Below are 15,232 nucleotides of genomic sequence, written 5' to 3'. Positions count from 1 at the left end.
GGAATGCATTTCTAATTGTCGTCTAATTCTTTTCACTAATTCAAGACATCTTCAAGAAACTAATTCAGGTAACTTTAACTTAGTGATGCTCAGCTAGGGTGCCATGGCACCCTAGAGTGCTCCGAGATCCTTTCAAGGGTGCTACTCAAACAATTACTACACCCCACAACAGAACCATCACCATTCCTGGATCTTACACCTGCACCTCCAGAAATGTAATACGTCTCATGCAGTGCACCAAATGCCCTGATGGAAAATATGTAGGAGACACCAGCCAACAGCTGCGTACCAGAATGAATGCACACTGAAAATCCATCACAGACACAAATATCCAATTACCTGTGGGGGCACATTTCTCACAAGAAAACCACTCTCTCTCCAATCTCTCACTTCTAATCCTCAAAGGGAATTTACAGAACACCTTTCACAGGCAAACCTGTGAACTTCACTTCATCAACCTACTGGATACAAAAAAATCATAAGCTAAATTGGATTTATGACACATTATAAACCTGCCTAACATCTGACTCCCCAGGTAACCTCGCTATGTTTACCAGCAACATTCATTCCCCTTTCTCCTGCCTACCTGTCTCTCACTCACTGACTACCTCAATTCACAGTTTCACTGACTGGCTCTCTTACATGCAAACTGGCTTCTTTACTATTTCATCCAGGAAGAGCACAGGCCAACTACAGATGCCTCCTCAGCCTGACAAAGGGTATTTGTACCTGAAAGCTTGCAAAGAAGATTTTTCCCCAACCATTTTTAATTGATCTAATAAAAGATACTGGATTTACCCAAAAAACCTTATCCGTTCAATATTAGCTCTTTTTAGGTGTGCAAACACATATACATGATTCACAAGAAACCCAGATTTCACATAGGAATCCATAGTGTCCAAAACATTTTGACCTGCTGTGGTCTTTCTGAGTTCTTTGCGATGGAAGAACAGCTTTATTAAATTTTCCGTAGTAAAAAACACAAATGAAAGCAGAGATGGTATTTTCTGAAGGGGGCCTTAAATCTAATGACAGTTGAGAACTGTGTCTTAAACTGAAGAAGGTTAGAAGGTAGGTTAGTGCACAGTAATGATTACAAGGCCTACTGTTTTCCCTCTTCCAAAGCGCTCACAAAATTATAGTCCTTCTCAGTAGCCATATAGTTCGAGATAGCCCAAGTATAGGACTGTGGTTAGGGAGATCTACTCTCAACAGATGAAGTAGGAAATAAAACACCAAGGTACAAAACAATGGCCTCTTTTGCTAGCATGAAACTAGAAATGTTCACCTTTACTTCCTCTCACTCACCTTATCTTCTGAACGATCTTCCTAAAATGCAAAGGGCAAGATCAAATACAGTAAGCCCTTTGGCAACCTATATGCAAACACATCCAACTCTAGTGACCTGAACTCTGCTTCCTTGGTGAGGCGCTGGACCAGCTCTCAGTTCTTGTAACTGCCAGCTGACCAGGAGGCTGAATGTATGTAAACAGAGTTTACTGATTTACTGATTCAGCACCTTTCAGCTGTTGACCAAGCACCCACTAAGCAATCCTGCCCTTTATATCCTTTACCTCCAAGTTCCCCCTTGACTTTGAAGGATGCTAATGGGTAGGACCCACTGGACCAGGATGTTAAGGTAGCCAAGCCATCAGAAAAGCTTTTGAGAAATTCAAAGTAGTGAAATTACAAGAGACTGATGTTATCCTTCCTCCACATGGAGCTCCATGTGCCCAGCACCACTGTCTGTTCTAGAACAGATGAGCTCCCCACATCACAGGTTAGCATCTGTTATGAGTAACTGAGGATTTGGAAACCAGACAGAAAGAGATCCATGTGGATGTTGCTTGCAATTATGCACCACGCCAGAAATTTCAGTTCCTAGTTTGGAATCTGTGCCTTACCTTCCATGAACCACAGTGAACAGTACCACAACCTTGTATGATGTGGAATATTAGAGACAGAGTCACACTTACGCAAGACTCAAAGGCCCAGGAGCTGGAGGTAATTCAAGTTACAAAGTTTGTTGTTTTTATTTTGGGGGGTAGCTGATTTAATTCCCTTAGTATAAATTTGTCTTAAATCTTGTAAAGGTTGGTGTCAAAAAGGGAGCACTGCTTTGATTCTTATACACTGATGTCTGCAGACATGCTCATTATTGCCCAAGCAAAAGTATTATGTAGGAAGATACTTCAACGGTAGATCTGGGTTGCCAAGACTGCTACACAGTCAATTAACCAGCTCCAAGGGAGATGGGGGAATAGTTCAAACTGCTCAGTAATGCCACAAACTATGTTAAAACTAAGCTGGAAAAGAAAATGGTTGGGGGGGTAAAGTTAGTCCTTACCAATCATTGCTGCCAAAGCAATGATTTGGCAGACAGCCAAAAGAAGCAAGTAAAACCAGAATGGGCTACATAGCAACAGTGAAGGTTTTCCAGAAGGGAAAGGAAACAGTGAAACATCACCAAAACCTGGGAGAGACTGTGATACAGAAACCAGAGGCAGCTTTGACTCTTCTTAGTGAAGCATACACTTTGAAACGGTAGCAATGGAATGAAAAGAAAAAGAAATAATAAGAACACAACATCTAGGTTCTATTTTCTTTTAAATTGCATGTATGGAAAGTCTCTTCCACTTTGTCAAGGTATCTGATGGGGCTTCATACTTTTTCAAAGGATCTTTCTAACTGTATTAAAATGACCTTTCCAGTATTTGGAACCCAGTGTGAATCTCAGTGACAAGAAAAGAAGAAATCCAGTGATGTGGAAAGCAGAACCTCAGTTAAAGAATCATTTCCAGAAGACTAAGAACCCAAGACTATGAAGGTCAGCCAGGTTCAATAAACAAACTCGTAGTTCCCAGCCTCATCCCTAAGAGATCATATACCTTTCTCTTGAGGCAAAGAAGAATCTGAAAAGATGCTGGTTTCAATGACAAGTGAGGAGAGACTCAAGTTATCAAATTAAAAACCTCAAAATAAACTAGAACCTCTTTTCCACTTTACAGAGGGAGTACAGTGTCAAGGATTGTTACTTCAGAAAAGAAAGCAGAAAACCCTGAGTTTTGCTGCCCCAGCCACTTACGACATCTCATTCATCCTCTTTCAGAAGTTTATCTGTTGATAAGTGATTTGCACGCATGGCAGAAGGCAGCAGAAGCCCAAACTCAAAGCTCCTTCTTGCAGCTAAGTACAATTGTGGCACAGCTCACTTTCTATGGCTCCTGGGATTTTTTATTTTTTTCATGTGAAGCATTTGTGAGACTGTGTCTGCTCTGCTTGGCCAACTGTTCTATACTGGGAAAGAGAAGGAACCAAGTACAGGAGGCAATCCTGTTCAAGGCACTGTTCTTTCAAAGTTTTTAATAAAATTTCACAGGGAGGAAGAGCTCCCTTGCTATTGATATATAGTTTGGCTTTTAAAAGATGTAGCAGACCAAATATAGTAGGGAACCGAGGCAGGTTCTCACTGCTTGGATATACGTGGGGAATACTGAGCAAGGCTGAAAAGGTCACATCCAATCTGTGGAGCCTCATGGGGTTACCTGAGCTGCCTTTATTAAGTGCAGGAAGCAAAAAGTATGTCAAATGTGGGAGAAAGGGGTCAGAGAATGGCAAAATATTATTTGAAAGTATATAACAATAGTCGCCATGGTTAATCTAGAAATAACTTTAAGTAATAATTTACCTTTATACAGATTATTACCATAAACAGTAGGGCTGTGCCAATTCAATTCGGAAGAGATTTGACCCGATATGGTGGCTGAATCTCCAAATCTGAACTGAATCAGGAGACCAATAAAAAGGTCTGAATGGATTCGAAGCTCTCTGAATTGATTCGGAAAAGATTCAGAGAGCTTTGGAGATTCGGGCGGCCCCCACTTGCCGCCGCAGGGAGCTGGACCCAGTCTCCGTGCTGGTAAGTAGGGTGTGGGGGAGGGGGGAGGAAGGGACCCTCCAACCCCTACCTGATCTCCCAGCCCCAGCTCCTGGCCGTGGAAAAAAAAAATCCTCACTCACCGGCTGCTGCAGTGGCCATCGGGGTTTCTGAGGGCTTGTAGCAGAGCCCCCCATTCAGCACAGGGAAGTGGGGGGCAGCAGGGATTACCCCCCGCACTGGCAGCAACCAGTGTGACCGCAGTGTTTTTTTTTTTTTTTTTTTTTGTAAAGAATCGTGAGCTGGGGCCGGGTGGAGCAGCCATGGGGAGCTGGCTGAGAGAACGGGCAGGGGATGGGGCCTGTCCGATTCGGTGGTGGCCAAATCAGATTCAGCTGAGCCAATCTGAGCCAGTGATTCGAATCACCAAATCAAATCACTGTCCCCCGAATCAGCCGAATCCGAAGCAAATATTAGCAGCTTCGCACAGGCCTAATAAATAGCTGTTACAGAAGACATGGAAAACAAGAGATGTAAATGTGTGCACACCAAGTAAATTAGTGTTCATCTAGCTTGGTTGTGTAAAGCATGGTGATAGTAATGCCAAGGTTGCAGATTTAAGCCCTATACGGGCCCCAAGAGCTTTCCTGCCTCAGGCAGGGGGTTGAATTAGATGACCTCTGGAGGTCCCTTCCAGCCCTACTTCTCTGTGATTCTAAATACAATAGATGCTACAAATTATAAATACAAATAAATGTTCTAAGTACAAGCTGACACAACAGCATTTCCCATCAATTCAGACAGGAACAGGCCTCAAAGCATGCAAAAATAAGTGTTTAATAATTGCTTTACAAACTTCTTTGCTCTATTCATAAGGTTTTGGTTTTTTAATTTTGGTAATGGAGTTCCAAAAATTATTTCAAATTAATCAAAAACTTAATTTCACTTTCTGCATAGTGAATTAATATAAAATTCCACAAAAGTAAGTAAATTGACCAATTAAATTTCCTCTATTTTTTCCACACTTCAACTTTAAATTAAACCCCAAATTTAATAGATTAAAACATAATCTAATCTAGCATTCACTAAAATAGTTATTTTAATCTTGTAACTACTCATGCTTAATCTTAATTGAAATAAATTTTGAAGTCTGCAAGAAGAAAAAAAAATCAGGCAATAATTACTTATCCTTAAACTGAAATTTAATAGAACAAATTCATATCCTGATTACTTTAGATGTTCTTCATTTAATTAATTAGGCCCAGGAAAATCATCTTCCCTTGCATTTGTTTAAATGTAGAAGCTGTAGCTGGACACAAAACCAAAATCTTTAAGTGCCATTTTTAAGTCCTCAAAACTAACAAAGGAAACAGCTGGAGCATAAAGGAACAAAAATACTATCAGTCTAATTTATTCTTCCCCACAAAGACAGATACTACAAAATAATTAATGTAAACATTTTACAATCTGTTTTCTGTAAGTATGCGAGTATATGCACATACATTTTAGACAACCTATCAGTCTAGCAGTCCCTTGTGCATTTGTTACAGGAAGTTTTAGCCCAGCATTATTACAATACTCTTTTATAGGCTACCATCCCTCCACCACCCTGTACTTCTATCTGGGAGAAAAAGGTGACCAAAGGAAATGTTACTAATTAAAAACATAAACACAACACTATAAAAAATATTGTGTTCCATCATAAATAAGTTTCCAAATCACTGTTGCAATATGCAAACAATGGGTTTTTTTTAAATAGGAAAGCAATATCTACATTAACCGTCTTTTGATTCCCTATAATTTTTAGATAATCAGAGGCATGTGAAATGTTTCAACTACTGTTTCCTTCCCTAGCAGCCTTCATCCATTAAATTTAATCATATGGTTCAGGACTTCCATTATCTACTGTCATGCAACTGTTGTGCCACAAAGAGTATATCATGCAATACATAATGTGCACAAGATATGTAGGTCATATCTGTGACTGAGAGCTACTTCCACAAGATTCCCATCAGATCACTTATTTTCACATCACGGTAAGTGAAATGCTTGAAAAGGCACTGTGTAACTTCTTGCTGAATTCAGCAAGCACTGAGTAGCAGAGCTGACCTCGAAAGCCTAGTCGAGAGAGCTGCACACACACTTATGAGCACTAACTTTAAAATTCAAAAGCAGGATTTCCCATCCACAGGGACTACACCTTGATACAAGCTAGTTCCAATGACCATGAGCATTACAATCATTTTAATTCCTACTAGGATTATCCAAAGTAGGCAGATAAAAGGATAGGAACCAGATGAGAAAGCAGTCTAATGCTTCTTCAGGTTGTGGGTTTTACCAGCCATCTAACCTGAAGTTACAGAAACACTAGGTAGCCAGTCAGGCAAGGAACACAACAGACAGCTGACAGCGCTTTGTTCATGCCTCCAAAGGAAATCTATCTGCTCCACAGGTTAACTGGCCACTTCTCTTTTGAAAAGAATCACCTTCATTTATACTGTTCCAATCAGTATTTAGCTTAGACTGTATCTGCTTCTTTCTCTGATGTGAAGAGGGGTGTTTTGGACCCAGAAAGCTTGGCTGACATTTGTGCCAACTGCAAAGCTAGTCCAATAAAAGATACTACCAAACAAATCTTGATTCTTTTCATTTACGGTTAACACTGAAGTTTGGTATATTCCTGTTTCGGAAAGGTTATATTCCATTTAACTTTATTTAAATGATAAAAATTCTTCGATATTGAGTCAAAAAGTATAGATAGGTCTCTGTGCCACTACCATCCAGTGACCCAGACAAGTTATAAAAATCCAATAAACAACCAACTTCTGTTTCTCACATATAAACAGGTGTAAAATAGACACTTTTCCAAGTGTTGCAACCCCCAAGTATGGCCCTGTAGTCTTGTTCTTTCAATGTTAATTCAACATCAGGTATACATCGACTAGCACTATATTATAATTCTGTTGGCAAATAGGAACTGAAACAGCAAATAAGCTACTACCCCAAATAGTCCTTTTAATTAGACCTGACTACAGTTATTGATTCAATTTATGTAACAACTTTGTGAAAGTGTATAATGAGAATGTTATTATCTAGCTATCCAAAATGCAAAACCAGTGTCACTCAGATATAGATAATTTTGGAAGACTTTTCAAAATAATTTAAGTCTGGACGTTTTAGGATGAAAAATGCCATTAAATTTTATGCGACTACAACTGTGCACTTTTACTAAGAAGACAGACCGCCTAGCTATTAATGGCTTTCACTTGCCAGGAATTTTGATGCAATTCATCAAGTAAACACTTTAAAAAGTGCTAGTCCTCTAAACTACTGTAATGTACTCATAGGTATAATGTAACTATAATTATAGCAAGAATGTAAAAAGCTTAACTTCCTTTACCATCTTGCAACCTACTTTTTTGGCATGATTTTTTTTTCCACTATTCCACATAAGACAGGAATGGCAGACACTCAAATGTTCCATTATTTTGCTAAATCAAAATGCTGGCTGCTCCATACTCACTGTTCTGTCTCCAAAATGACATGGGACAAAGAATTACACATTTTCAGACTTGAACCATAGAAAAAACAATGTTTTCACTGCAGATTAGAAACAGCTGAAGACCTGTTTTAGGAATTTACCTGTCGTAAACTGCCCTTTTAGTTTCTGAAATACAGGATCTTGGGCCGTAGCCTGTGCTCTTCTAGCTAACGACTCTGAAGCTGCACTGGAAAACATGGTGGAGACATTAGACACATTCTCCAGACCAACTCCAAAGGTACTGACCAACTTCTTGACAAAATTTAACGTGTGGGGAGTGATTTTTGCATCTGAAACTGCTCCGCTCTTCTCAAAGGCAACTGAATAGCACTTTGCCAGGCCTTGCTGCAGCTGTCTAAGTACCTAAGGAAAAAACCAAACAAACAAACAAAAAATTACAATGTCATTGAGGCTTTCAATTTGACACCATATATACACACCAGAATTGTACTGAAATTCAGTGCTATCAAAACCAGAATACACTGATTTGTAAAATGACCCTTTCAAAACTGCTATATAAATCTAAATGATTAAACTGATAAAACACTGGAAGCAAGAGCCAAACCTTAAATCAAAATACAATGGAACTTTGTTAATCTGAATGACTGAAAGGAGAGCTTTTCAGCAAAAAATGACCAGAGTCAGTGTCCCATGTATCCCTACCCAGAACTTAGCATTACAATTACAAAATGTATGGACTGAGCTTTACAACTACAACTAAGTGTTATAATTATAAAATTAAACATAGCAAAAATGCTGCCTCGTAAAATGTATTGTTCTTTTCAAAACTGTAATTTAGTTTTAGATTTTAAAGCATCTTGAAGTATGCTAGGAATCATAATGTAGTATATTCCATATAATGAAGTATTAGTAATTAGAGGGCATCTTAAAGTCTTCAGTCTTTACGGAGCAGTGGAGAAGGGAAAAACACCAACCAACCACTGAAGTAAATAATTTGAAAACCTGGACTAAGAAGATTCCACTGTAACGTACATCTTGCACTTGCTTTTCAAGTTTAAGTCAAATTTCATATAGTAATTCTTGCCTTTATTTCACAGACCATCACTCCAAAGGAAAATAAAAAGAAAGTGCATGAATTAAAGAATTCAGTTACAAAACAAGATGCAGCTGGAATCCTAAAATTAGAAGAAATATTTATCATACTGCATAATTATCACCAATAATTATTCAGGAGAGATTTTTTTTCTTTCAACATCTGTATCACTTTTAAAATATAAACATAATTAAACTTGCTTAAACCTACCATCAGAACTGCTGATTTTCAGAATAAACCAGTGCATTCTATTTTTCATGTTCAATAATAATCAAGAAAAATATTACACAGTTAAATAAGCCTTGGGTATCTCATACTCATGTGAAGTAGACCTGTTAATGGCTGTATCAAATCCAAATACCTCTTCGTGCCAATTCTCTCTGAACCAGACCATTTGATCTACAATGCCCTCCAGGGAGGACAGCAGTGTCGGATGGAGTTCTCGCTGCATATGCATGATTCGGCTGCAGCGCCACATTGGGGCAGTAGCTCTTATCGGTCCAGGATCTGACGCAGAATGTGACTGATTTCCCACTGAGCTTGGCTGCTGCTGTCCAGAATCTGCAATAACATCCAAAAATAGATAGTTACTTTCACAGATCTCTCTCAGGATTACTGCATGCAGAGTGGGTGCATTTGCGCATGTGCTTTAATGCGGCATTGACTAATTCGCTCCACAGTAAAGCATCACCATCTAACACATGCATCAGTATTAGGGCATAGCAAATTAATTAACTCTGCTGTAAGACAGTAGTGGTCAAGGACAGTACTCTCTTACAGCAAAGTCATTTACTGTGCACAAATGCACATGTGGATGGTGACTGGGACCACAGCAGTTTAAGCCAGGACAGAGTAGCCTTGGGCTGGCAGCAGGTTCACAGGTCAGCCACGCAGCTCCGAAGTTTTGGCATTCTCATGCCCTAGCCAGCCCCTCTGACACCTGAAGTCTGGGGCTGATCCCCCCGAGCCTACTGCCAGCCCAGACCTGCTCTGCCCTAGCTCAAACTGCTGCAGTCCCAGGTGCACATAAAAAGACACTGGGCACGGGAGCAGCTGACTCCAGGATGAAATGTGCTGGAGTTTACTGAGCCGCATTAACAGCTTGTGTAGATGCACCCAGTAAAAATATTACCACTCAGAGATTCACTTTAAAATAAAAGTAATCAGTTTCCTACAATTCAACAGATAGTGAACAGGTTTGTTGTAAACGCTGTTTAATTGTTTGAAAGACAAGGATTTCTTAGGAAGATGCATTTTATTGGAACAACTGTCGAGCTGGGGTGGTTAGGCAAACTTCTGAATGCCAGACGTTCTTCAGGAGTGCCCGAATGCCTGAAGAATGACTAGTACTCAAAACCTTGTCTAACTTTATCCCAGCTCTATAGCTGGTCTAATAAAAGGTATCACCTTAAGAAATCCTTGCCTTTTTCATAATTTCTGGACCATCAAGGCTACATCACCATTCCTATACTACCATAACATAGCTTAATTATTTGTGCTTAATAATGTTAAGAGAAAAATAATTTTTAAAGGGGAGGTAAGACTCCTAGCTTTAACTTTTGTTTTCATTCTTAAAATGTTTGTCACTTAAACCAGAATTGTTTGCACGTAACATCCACTGCTGAAAAATATATGCAATGAAGCTATCAACTGTACCATTAAAACTGAAGGAAATTAGGGATCAAATTACTCTGTGCACAGCTGTGTGATGTGTGCAGACATATTTGCTATGAGGCTACATTTATTAGCTGGGCCCAGCACCACACAATGTGGTTATCTGACTTCTGGTTCTAGATGCAGCGTGCATGCAGTTGGTTTGGGTATCTTGCCCTGCCCTGTGCAGATGCATCCAAAACATTTCAAATTTTGCTCTGTGTGAACATCTTTCCTCCTTCAGAGCAACACAGAGGAAATGTACTCCTAAAATAGTGCCCTTCTAAAATTTATGCAGAAAATAAATCTACTGCTTTGAGTGTAATGGGCAATTAGTTAGATAACACACTTTGTAACAATAAACCTAAAAAAGAAGAGCTTAAGTAGCTTGCCTGGCAGTCTCGAAATATGACATGGAACAAACAAATAGCAAGTACCAAGACACTGCTCAATGTAGTGATTTTACATAGGATTTGTTCCTCAAAACCACAGGGCAAATTCCTCATTTTTTTTCCAAAAACGTATGCCCAAACCTGAAAACCCTTCTTTTGTTTGTACTTATGTGCTCCCTTTGCTGTGTGTTCATTTGAATGAATTTTAGAGAGCGTTTATAGAAGAAGTTAAAGTTAAAATGTATGGGCTGTTCACGAAAAGACAATTATCTCGAACATGAACATACACACTAAAAATAAATCTTAAAAGTTGTCTTCATCCATCAGGGAATGGAATGCCACGTGACCTGGACTTACAATCAACACTGAACAGACAGGAGAAAGGATGGATTTCCTGTTAAAATTGCTTGCTGGGACCAAACTTGAATTCAACTGCTAGTGACGGACATTGTGCATGTCCCTGGCAAGTAACTTAATCTTACTCTATTCATGTATTGGGGATAATTGTATATTTAACAAATACAAAAATCCATTACTGAGCATGTGCAGTTTTCATATTAAGGTGATGAGGATGCATTAGTGAATATATTCCACCTACCCAAAGAAAGGTGTTTGTACGTAATTTTGAGATGCACCCCCTTCCCACCCAAAAATAAATAAACAAACTGACTCTTTGATCCCAAAATATAACTGTGAACAATTACCTCAGCTCTAAGCCTGAATAAGTAAAAACTCATTTTCTTAAGTAGTCAAGGTGTCTCACAACAGACAAATTTGCAACACTTTCCAGCTGCCAGCCAGTCGCACTCACCACTTTTGTAGCGCTCCCGTTGTTCTATCTTCAATGTCAGATACAGAGTCCTGATTGGGAAGTAGACAGCCTGGGGATAGACTCTTCCCACCTATTTAAAAAAAATATGCAGGAAATAACATTTATTCACTATGTCATTCATTTATAGATGAAATCATGCTCAACCACAGATCAAGTTTATAGCTAAGCAATAGTTGTACTAAACACATATAAAGCAATTCCTTGCTTTACTAATAATTTTTTTAAATTAAAGTTCATTTCAGAAACAACACACACAAGGAGAATAAAATGGCAAGACTGCTCACTGTAGTAAGGAATGGCTAATAGGACTCTCACTATATCACACTGCCTACTAAATATGAAAATGCAGCTAGATTATCTGGACCAGCTCAAAGATTTTACTGGTGCATAAAATGGAAGAAAAACAGATATAATGACACCAGTTAGCCTTCAAATTAGACCATGGCTGCCAGTGAGCCAATGCTGCTTAGTAGCTGGACCTATAAAAAAAACACCTTAACCTACTTAATTGCAACACTGAATGGAAAAAAAACGTTTTAGGTAGCAAGAGATACCATTCACAAGAAACAAAGATTTTATGGCTCCTATGAAAAAGCTTGAGTAGCCATTTAAATGCAGCTTTTGTCTTTAAACTATAAATCTCAACATCCATTAAATGAGAGAAACAATGTAGCTAAGTAGTCTATTTGACATAGGAAAGTATAGGATGTGAAGAACTTTCTCTAGCTATTACTTATTTATTACACTATACTTACATCCAAACGGGAAAGATAAAAGGAAGTAATCTTACCATGCCCCTAACGGTTATAGTGTGTAACTGAGCAGAAGTCAAGACATAAGGTATACACGTGCTATGGTGCCAACCCATGAATAAGTGATTCAAGAGGCATTTAAATGACAACAGCTCATTTCTAATGAATTTAACTATTAAGTTTTTTACAGCTAGAAAATAACTCACAAAATCTGGTACTTTTTGACACCCTTCCTCCTACCATCTCCAAAGATAGGCTCATGAAATGCATCCACTGATCTGTACAGAGACCCCATCAACTCTCAAATGGAACTGGAGCACCCCCTACAAACTCTGGAAAATTGTATCCAGAAGAGCTGTACAAAATACCAATAGGTTTCATTCCCAGTCCTCAGTAGACAGTTGAGCCCATGCCTATAAAGCAAGGCAACATCAGACTGGAATGAAACCAGCTGATGAAAAGAGCATTCCCTCAAGACTTCTGGAGGAGTACTAAATTTCCATTTTTCTTTGCAACTGCCATGTTGTTAATACTTTTGCGCTCATACGTATTTTTTCTCTCTTTTAAGAAAACCTCCATTTAATCCCTCAAATTTCATGCTCACTTCTTCAACTATTCCAACCCCTCTAGTATGGAAACATATTAGAGAACAGTAACAAATGCACAGACTCTGAATTTTAGAGCTTCCTTAATTTTTCTTTAAAAATATTTGTAACTGGCCGACAGAAAAAAAATATAAACACTAAAGGTATCAGAAGCTATCTTCAGTCACATGCATGTATCCTACCTGACTAATGAGATTTAGAAGGAGCTTGCCCTCTGAGCCAACTAAGCACGTTAAGAGCTGTGGAATCCAAGCCAGCCACTGGATAGGTGGGACACCAATACAATATTTGTCGACTGCATCCGCTAATGTGTTCTTATCATCATCAAAACTCAGTAGCCAGAGAACCTGAAAGAGGAAGTTTCAAGAGAACATATTAAGTTGTCTATTAAAGTTACATCATATGGAAATTAAGCTTCTTCTACAACACATTCATGGTATCCGATTCATAGGAATTGGCATTCTCCAAACATACGTAATTTTAAGTTCCTAAATATTATCTGGAACATTTATTAGAGGAGATAACCCAGTACAGCCTTATTACACAAGACGAAATATGCCAAAATCAAAATCCAAAGGTCATTTAAAATATTAGACTGTATAATCTGAAATCCACACAATCATTAAATAATAAAATATTTCTATTGAGTTTTATATTGCCAAGTGAAGTACATTTTTTAAACTCCAAAAAGGTATCAGGGAAAAAACTTGTAAATCATGAGAATACTGATAAAGAGTTGAATATACCTAATATCATTCAAAATCAACTAATAATTAGTTACATTTATGATAGAGTACATGTTAAAACCACTACATAAATAGATGCTTTTTCATTAATGAATATGTAAAACAAGGTATTGCCAAATATATCCAGTGATGACTACATCTTAAAGAGTAGAAAAATATCTTCCCTCATTCTTGCCTTGGTATAATTCTGGAGGAAAACCTAAAGTACACATAATTAGGTGCTTCCCATGCTGACTTTATGAACATAGAAAAATTTGATCCCCTTGGAGAATGAAGGACCTTACTGACATTATTAGAAATGATTTCTGCTTTCTTTCAACAAGGAGACTTGTGTCGTGACTGTGCCAGGAAGAATTTACATATGAGAAACTGTATGCATCTTACTGAAATGTAACAAAGGAAATTCTGAATAAAAAATGATAGTGAACTAGCTTAACTTTAACATCAAGGAGGGTAGAAAATTGGAGGACTTAAAAACCTTCATGTGTATGTGTGTGCGTACACACACACACACACACACACACACACACACTTCCTACTTCCCGTTACGTGGCGGAAATTCTAAGGTCTCTTTTCATAATGCACAAATACTTTCAAAAAACAAAAGCTTTCAAAACAAAGTTCATAGAAAAATGGGCTTAGAGCAAACAACCCAAACACATCATTAAGATGAAAGTTTCAAAATCTACTTGGAAACAATGTTAATATCCTTAAGCAGGTAATACTGAAAGTTGTGCAGTAAAAAAGTCAAATGCAAAAATGGGAAAATTAAGGCCTCAACAGCAATGTAAATTTGGATGTATAGCACATTTCCTATTCTACTTTTCTGTCTATTTCTCATTCATAATGTAGACAAGATGTTATTAAACTAAATGATCTGATACCGGAATGTGAATGTTTGTCTTTTTTTTCTAACTGCATAAGCCATAACACTGTGCAGTTTTTGCATTTAAAATATAAATGAAGATATATCAAGCACCTATTATTTAAGTATTTAAGTACATTTTTATTCTTTAAGACATTTGAAGTAAAATGTGGTGATTTGCCAACAAAACATTTCTAGTTAGCAGCAGGGCACAAAGGTGGTAATTGTGTTTGTCTAATGGACTAAAAATAAAAAAAACAAAGCCCAAGAGGTTTCAGAAAGGGATGTGCTAATTCTGTTTGAAGACTCTCTGGATAAAGTTCAACTACAGTTGACACTGTGGCAGCACGGATGTATTGTTACCACTTCTGAAAGAGTCAGAAGGGCCAAGCCTCTACAATTAAGTAGAAGAAAGAGGTAGTGGTAAAGTAGCTGAAACACAAAAGAAAAAAAAAAATCTTCTACACCGTTAATTATATGTTTAGACTCGTTAAATATTCAGCCGAGTTAAAAGGCAGAATTCAAAGCGTAAAAGCAAGAAAAGTTTAGCTAATGATTTTTTGCCTTAACATTTTGTCTTACTGGACTGGGAGTCGATTCTTTAGCACACTGGATGTGCCAGTCTTATAAAGCATATTTTTTGTATTTGTGGACCTCAAAGGAGCCTATGAAGGCTGGGGTGGTGCACAACTGATAGCCCAGAGGGTACAAGCTAAAGGTTGCAGCAGAAGCGCTCACAGCACAACCCTGTTAGAGGCCAACGAATCTGCAAAATCAGCTAAATACTGAGAGTGCACCAATAAAGATTTTTTTGGCCAATACTGACAATTGATTATTAACTAGCCGTATTGACCAATACCGATCAGATCACTGATATGCAGCCCGGCAGGGTGGAGAGCAGTGTCCAGCTGTTAA

General features: G+C 38.2%; 1 protein-coding gene across 1 annotated transcript in view; it reads right to left on the bottom strand.

Moving 5' to 3' along the window:
• Positions 1-15,232, bottom strand: part of TRRAP (transformation/transcription domain associated protein) — a 140,906-nt gene that overhangs the window by 18,080 nt on the left and 107,594 nt on the right. Inside the window, 4 exon segments of the mRNA XM_025213106.1 lie at positions 7,520-7,781; positions 8,834-9,033; positions 11,329-11,419; positions 12,889-13,053. Coding sequence (XP_025068891.1) covers positions 7,520-7,781; positions 8,834-9,033; positions 11,329-11,419; positions 12,889-13,053 — 718 coding nt within the window.

This window comes from Alligator sinensis, unplaced genomic scaffold (genome assembly GCF_000455745.1).
Source record: "Alligator sinensis unplaced genomic scaffold, ASM45574v1 scaffold990_1, whole genome shotgun sequence".
Classification (NCBI taxonomy): Eukaryota; Metazoa; Chordata; order Crocodylia; family Alligatoridae; genus Alligator; species Alligator sinensis.
Note: the sequence above shows the minus strand (reverse complement) of the source record. Positions and strands in the feature narration are given on the sequence as shown.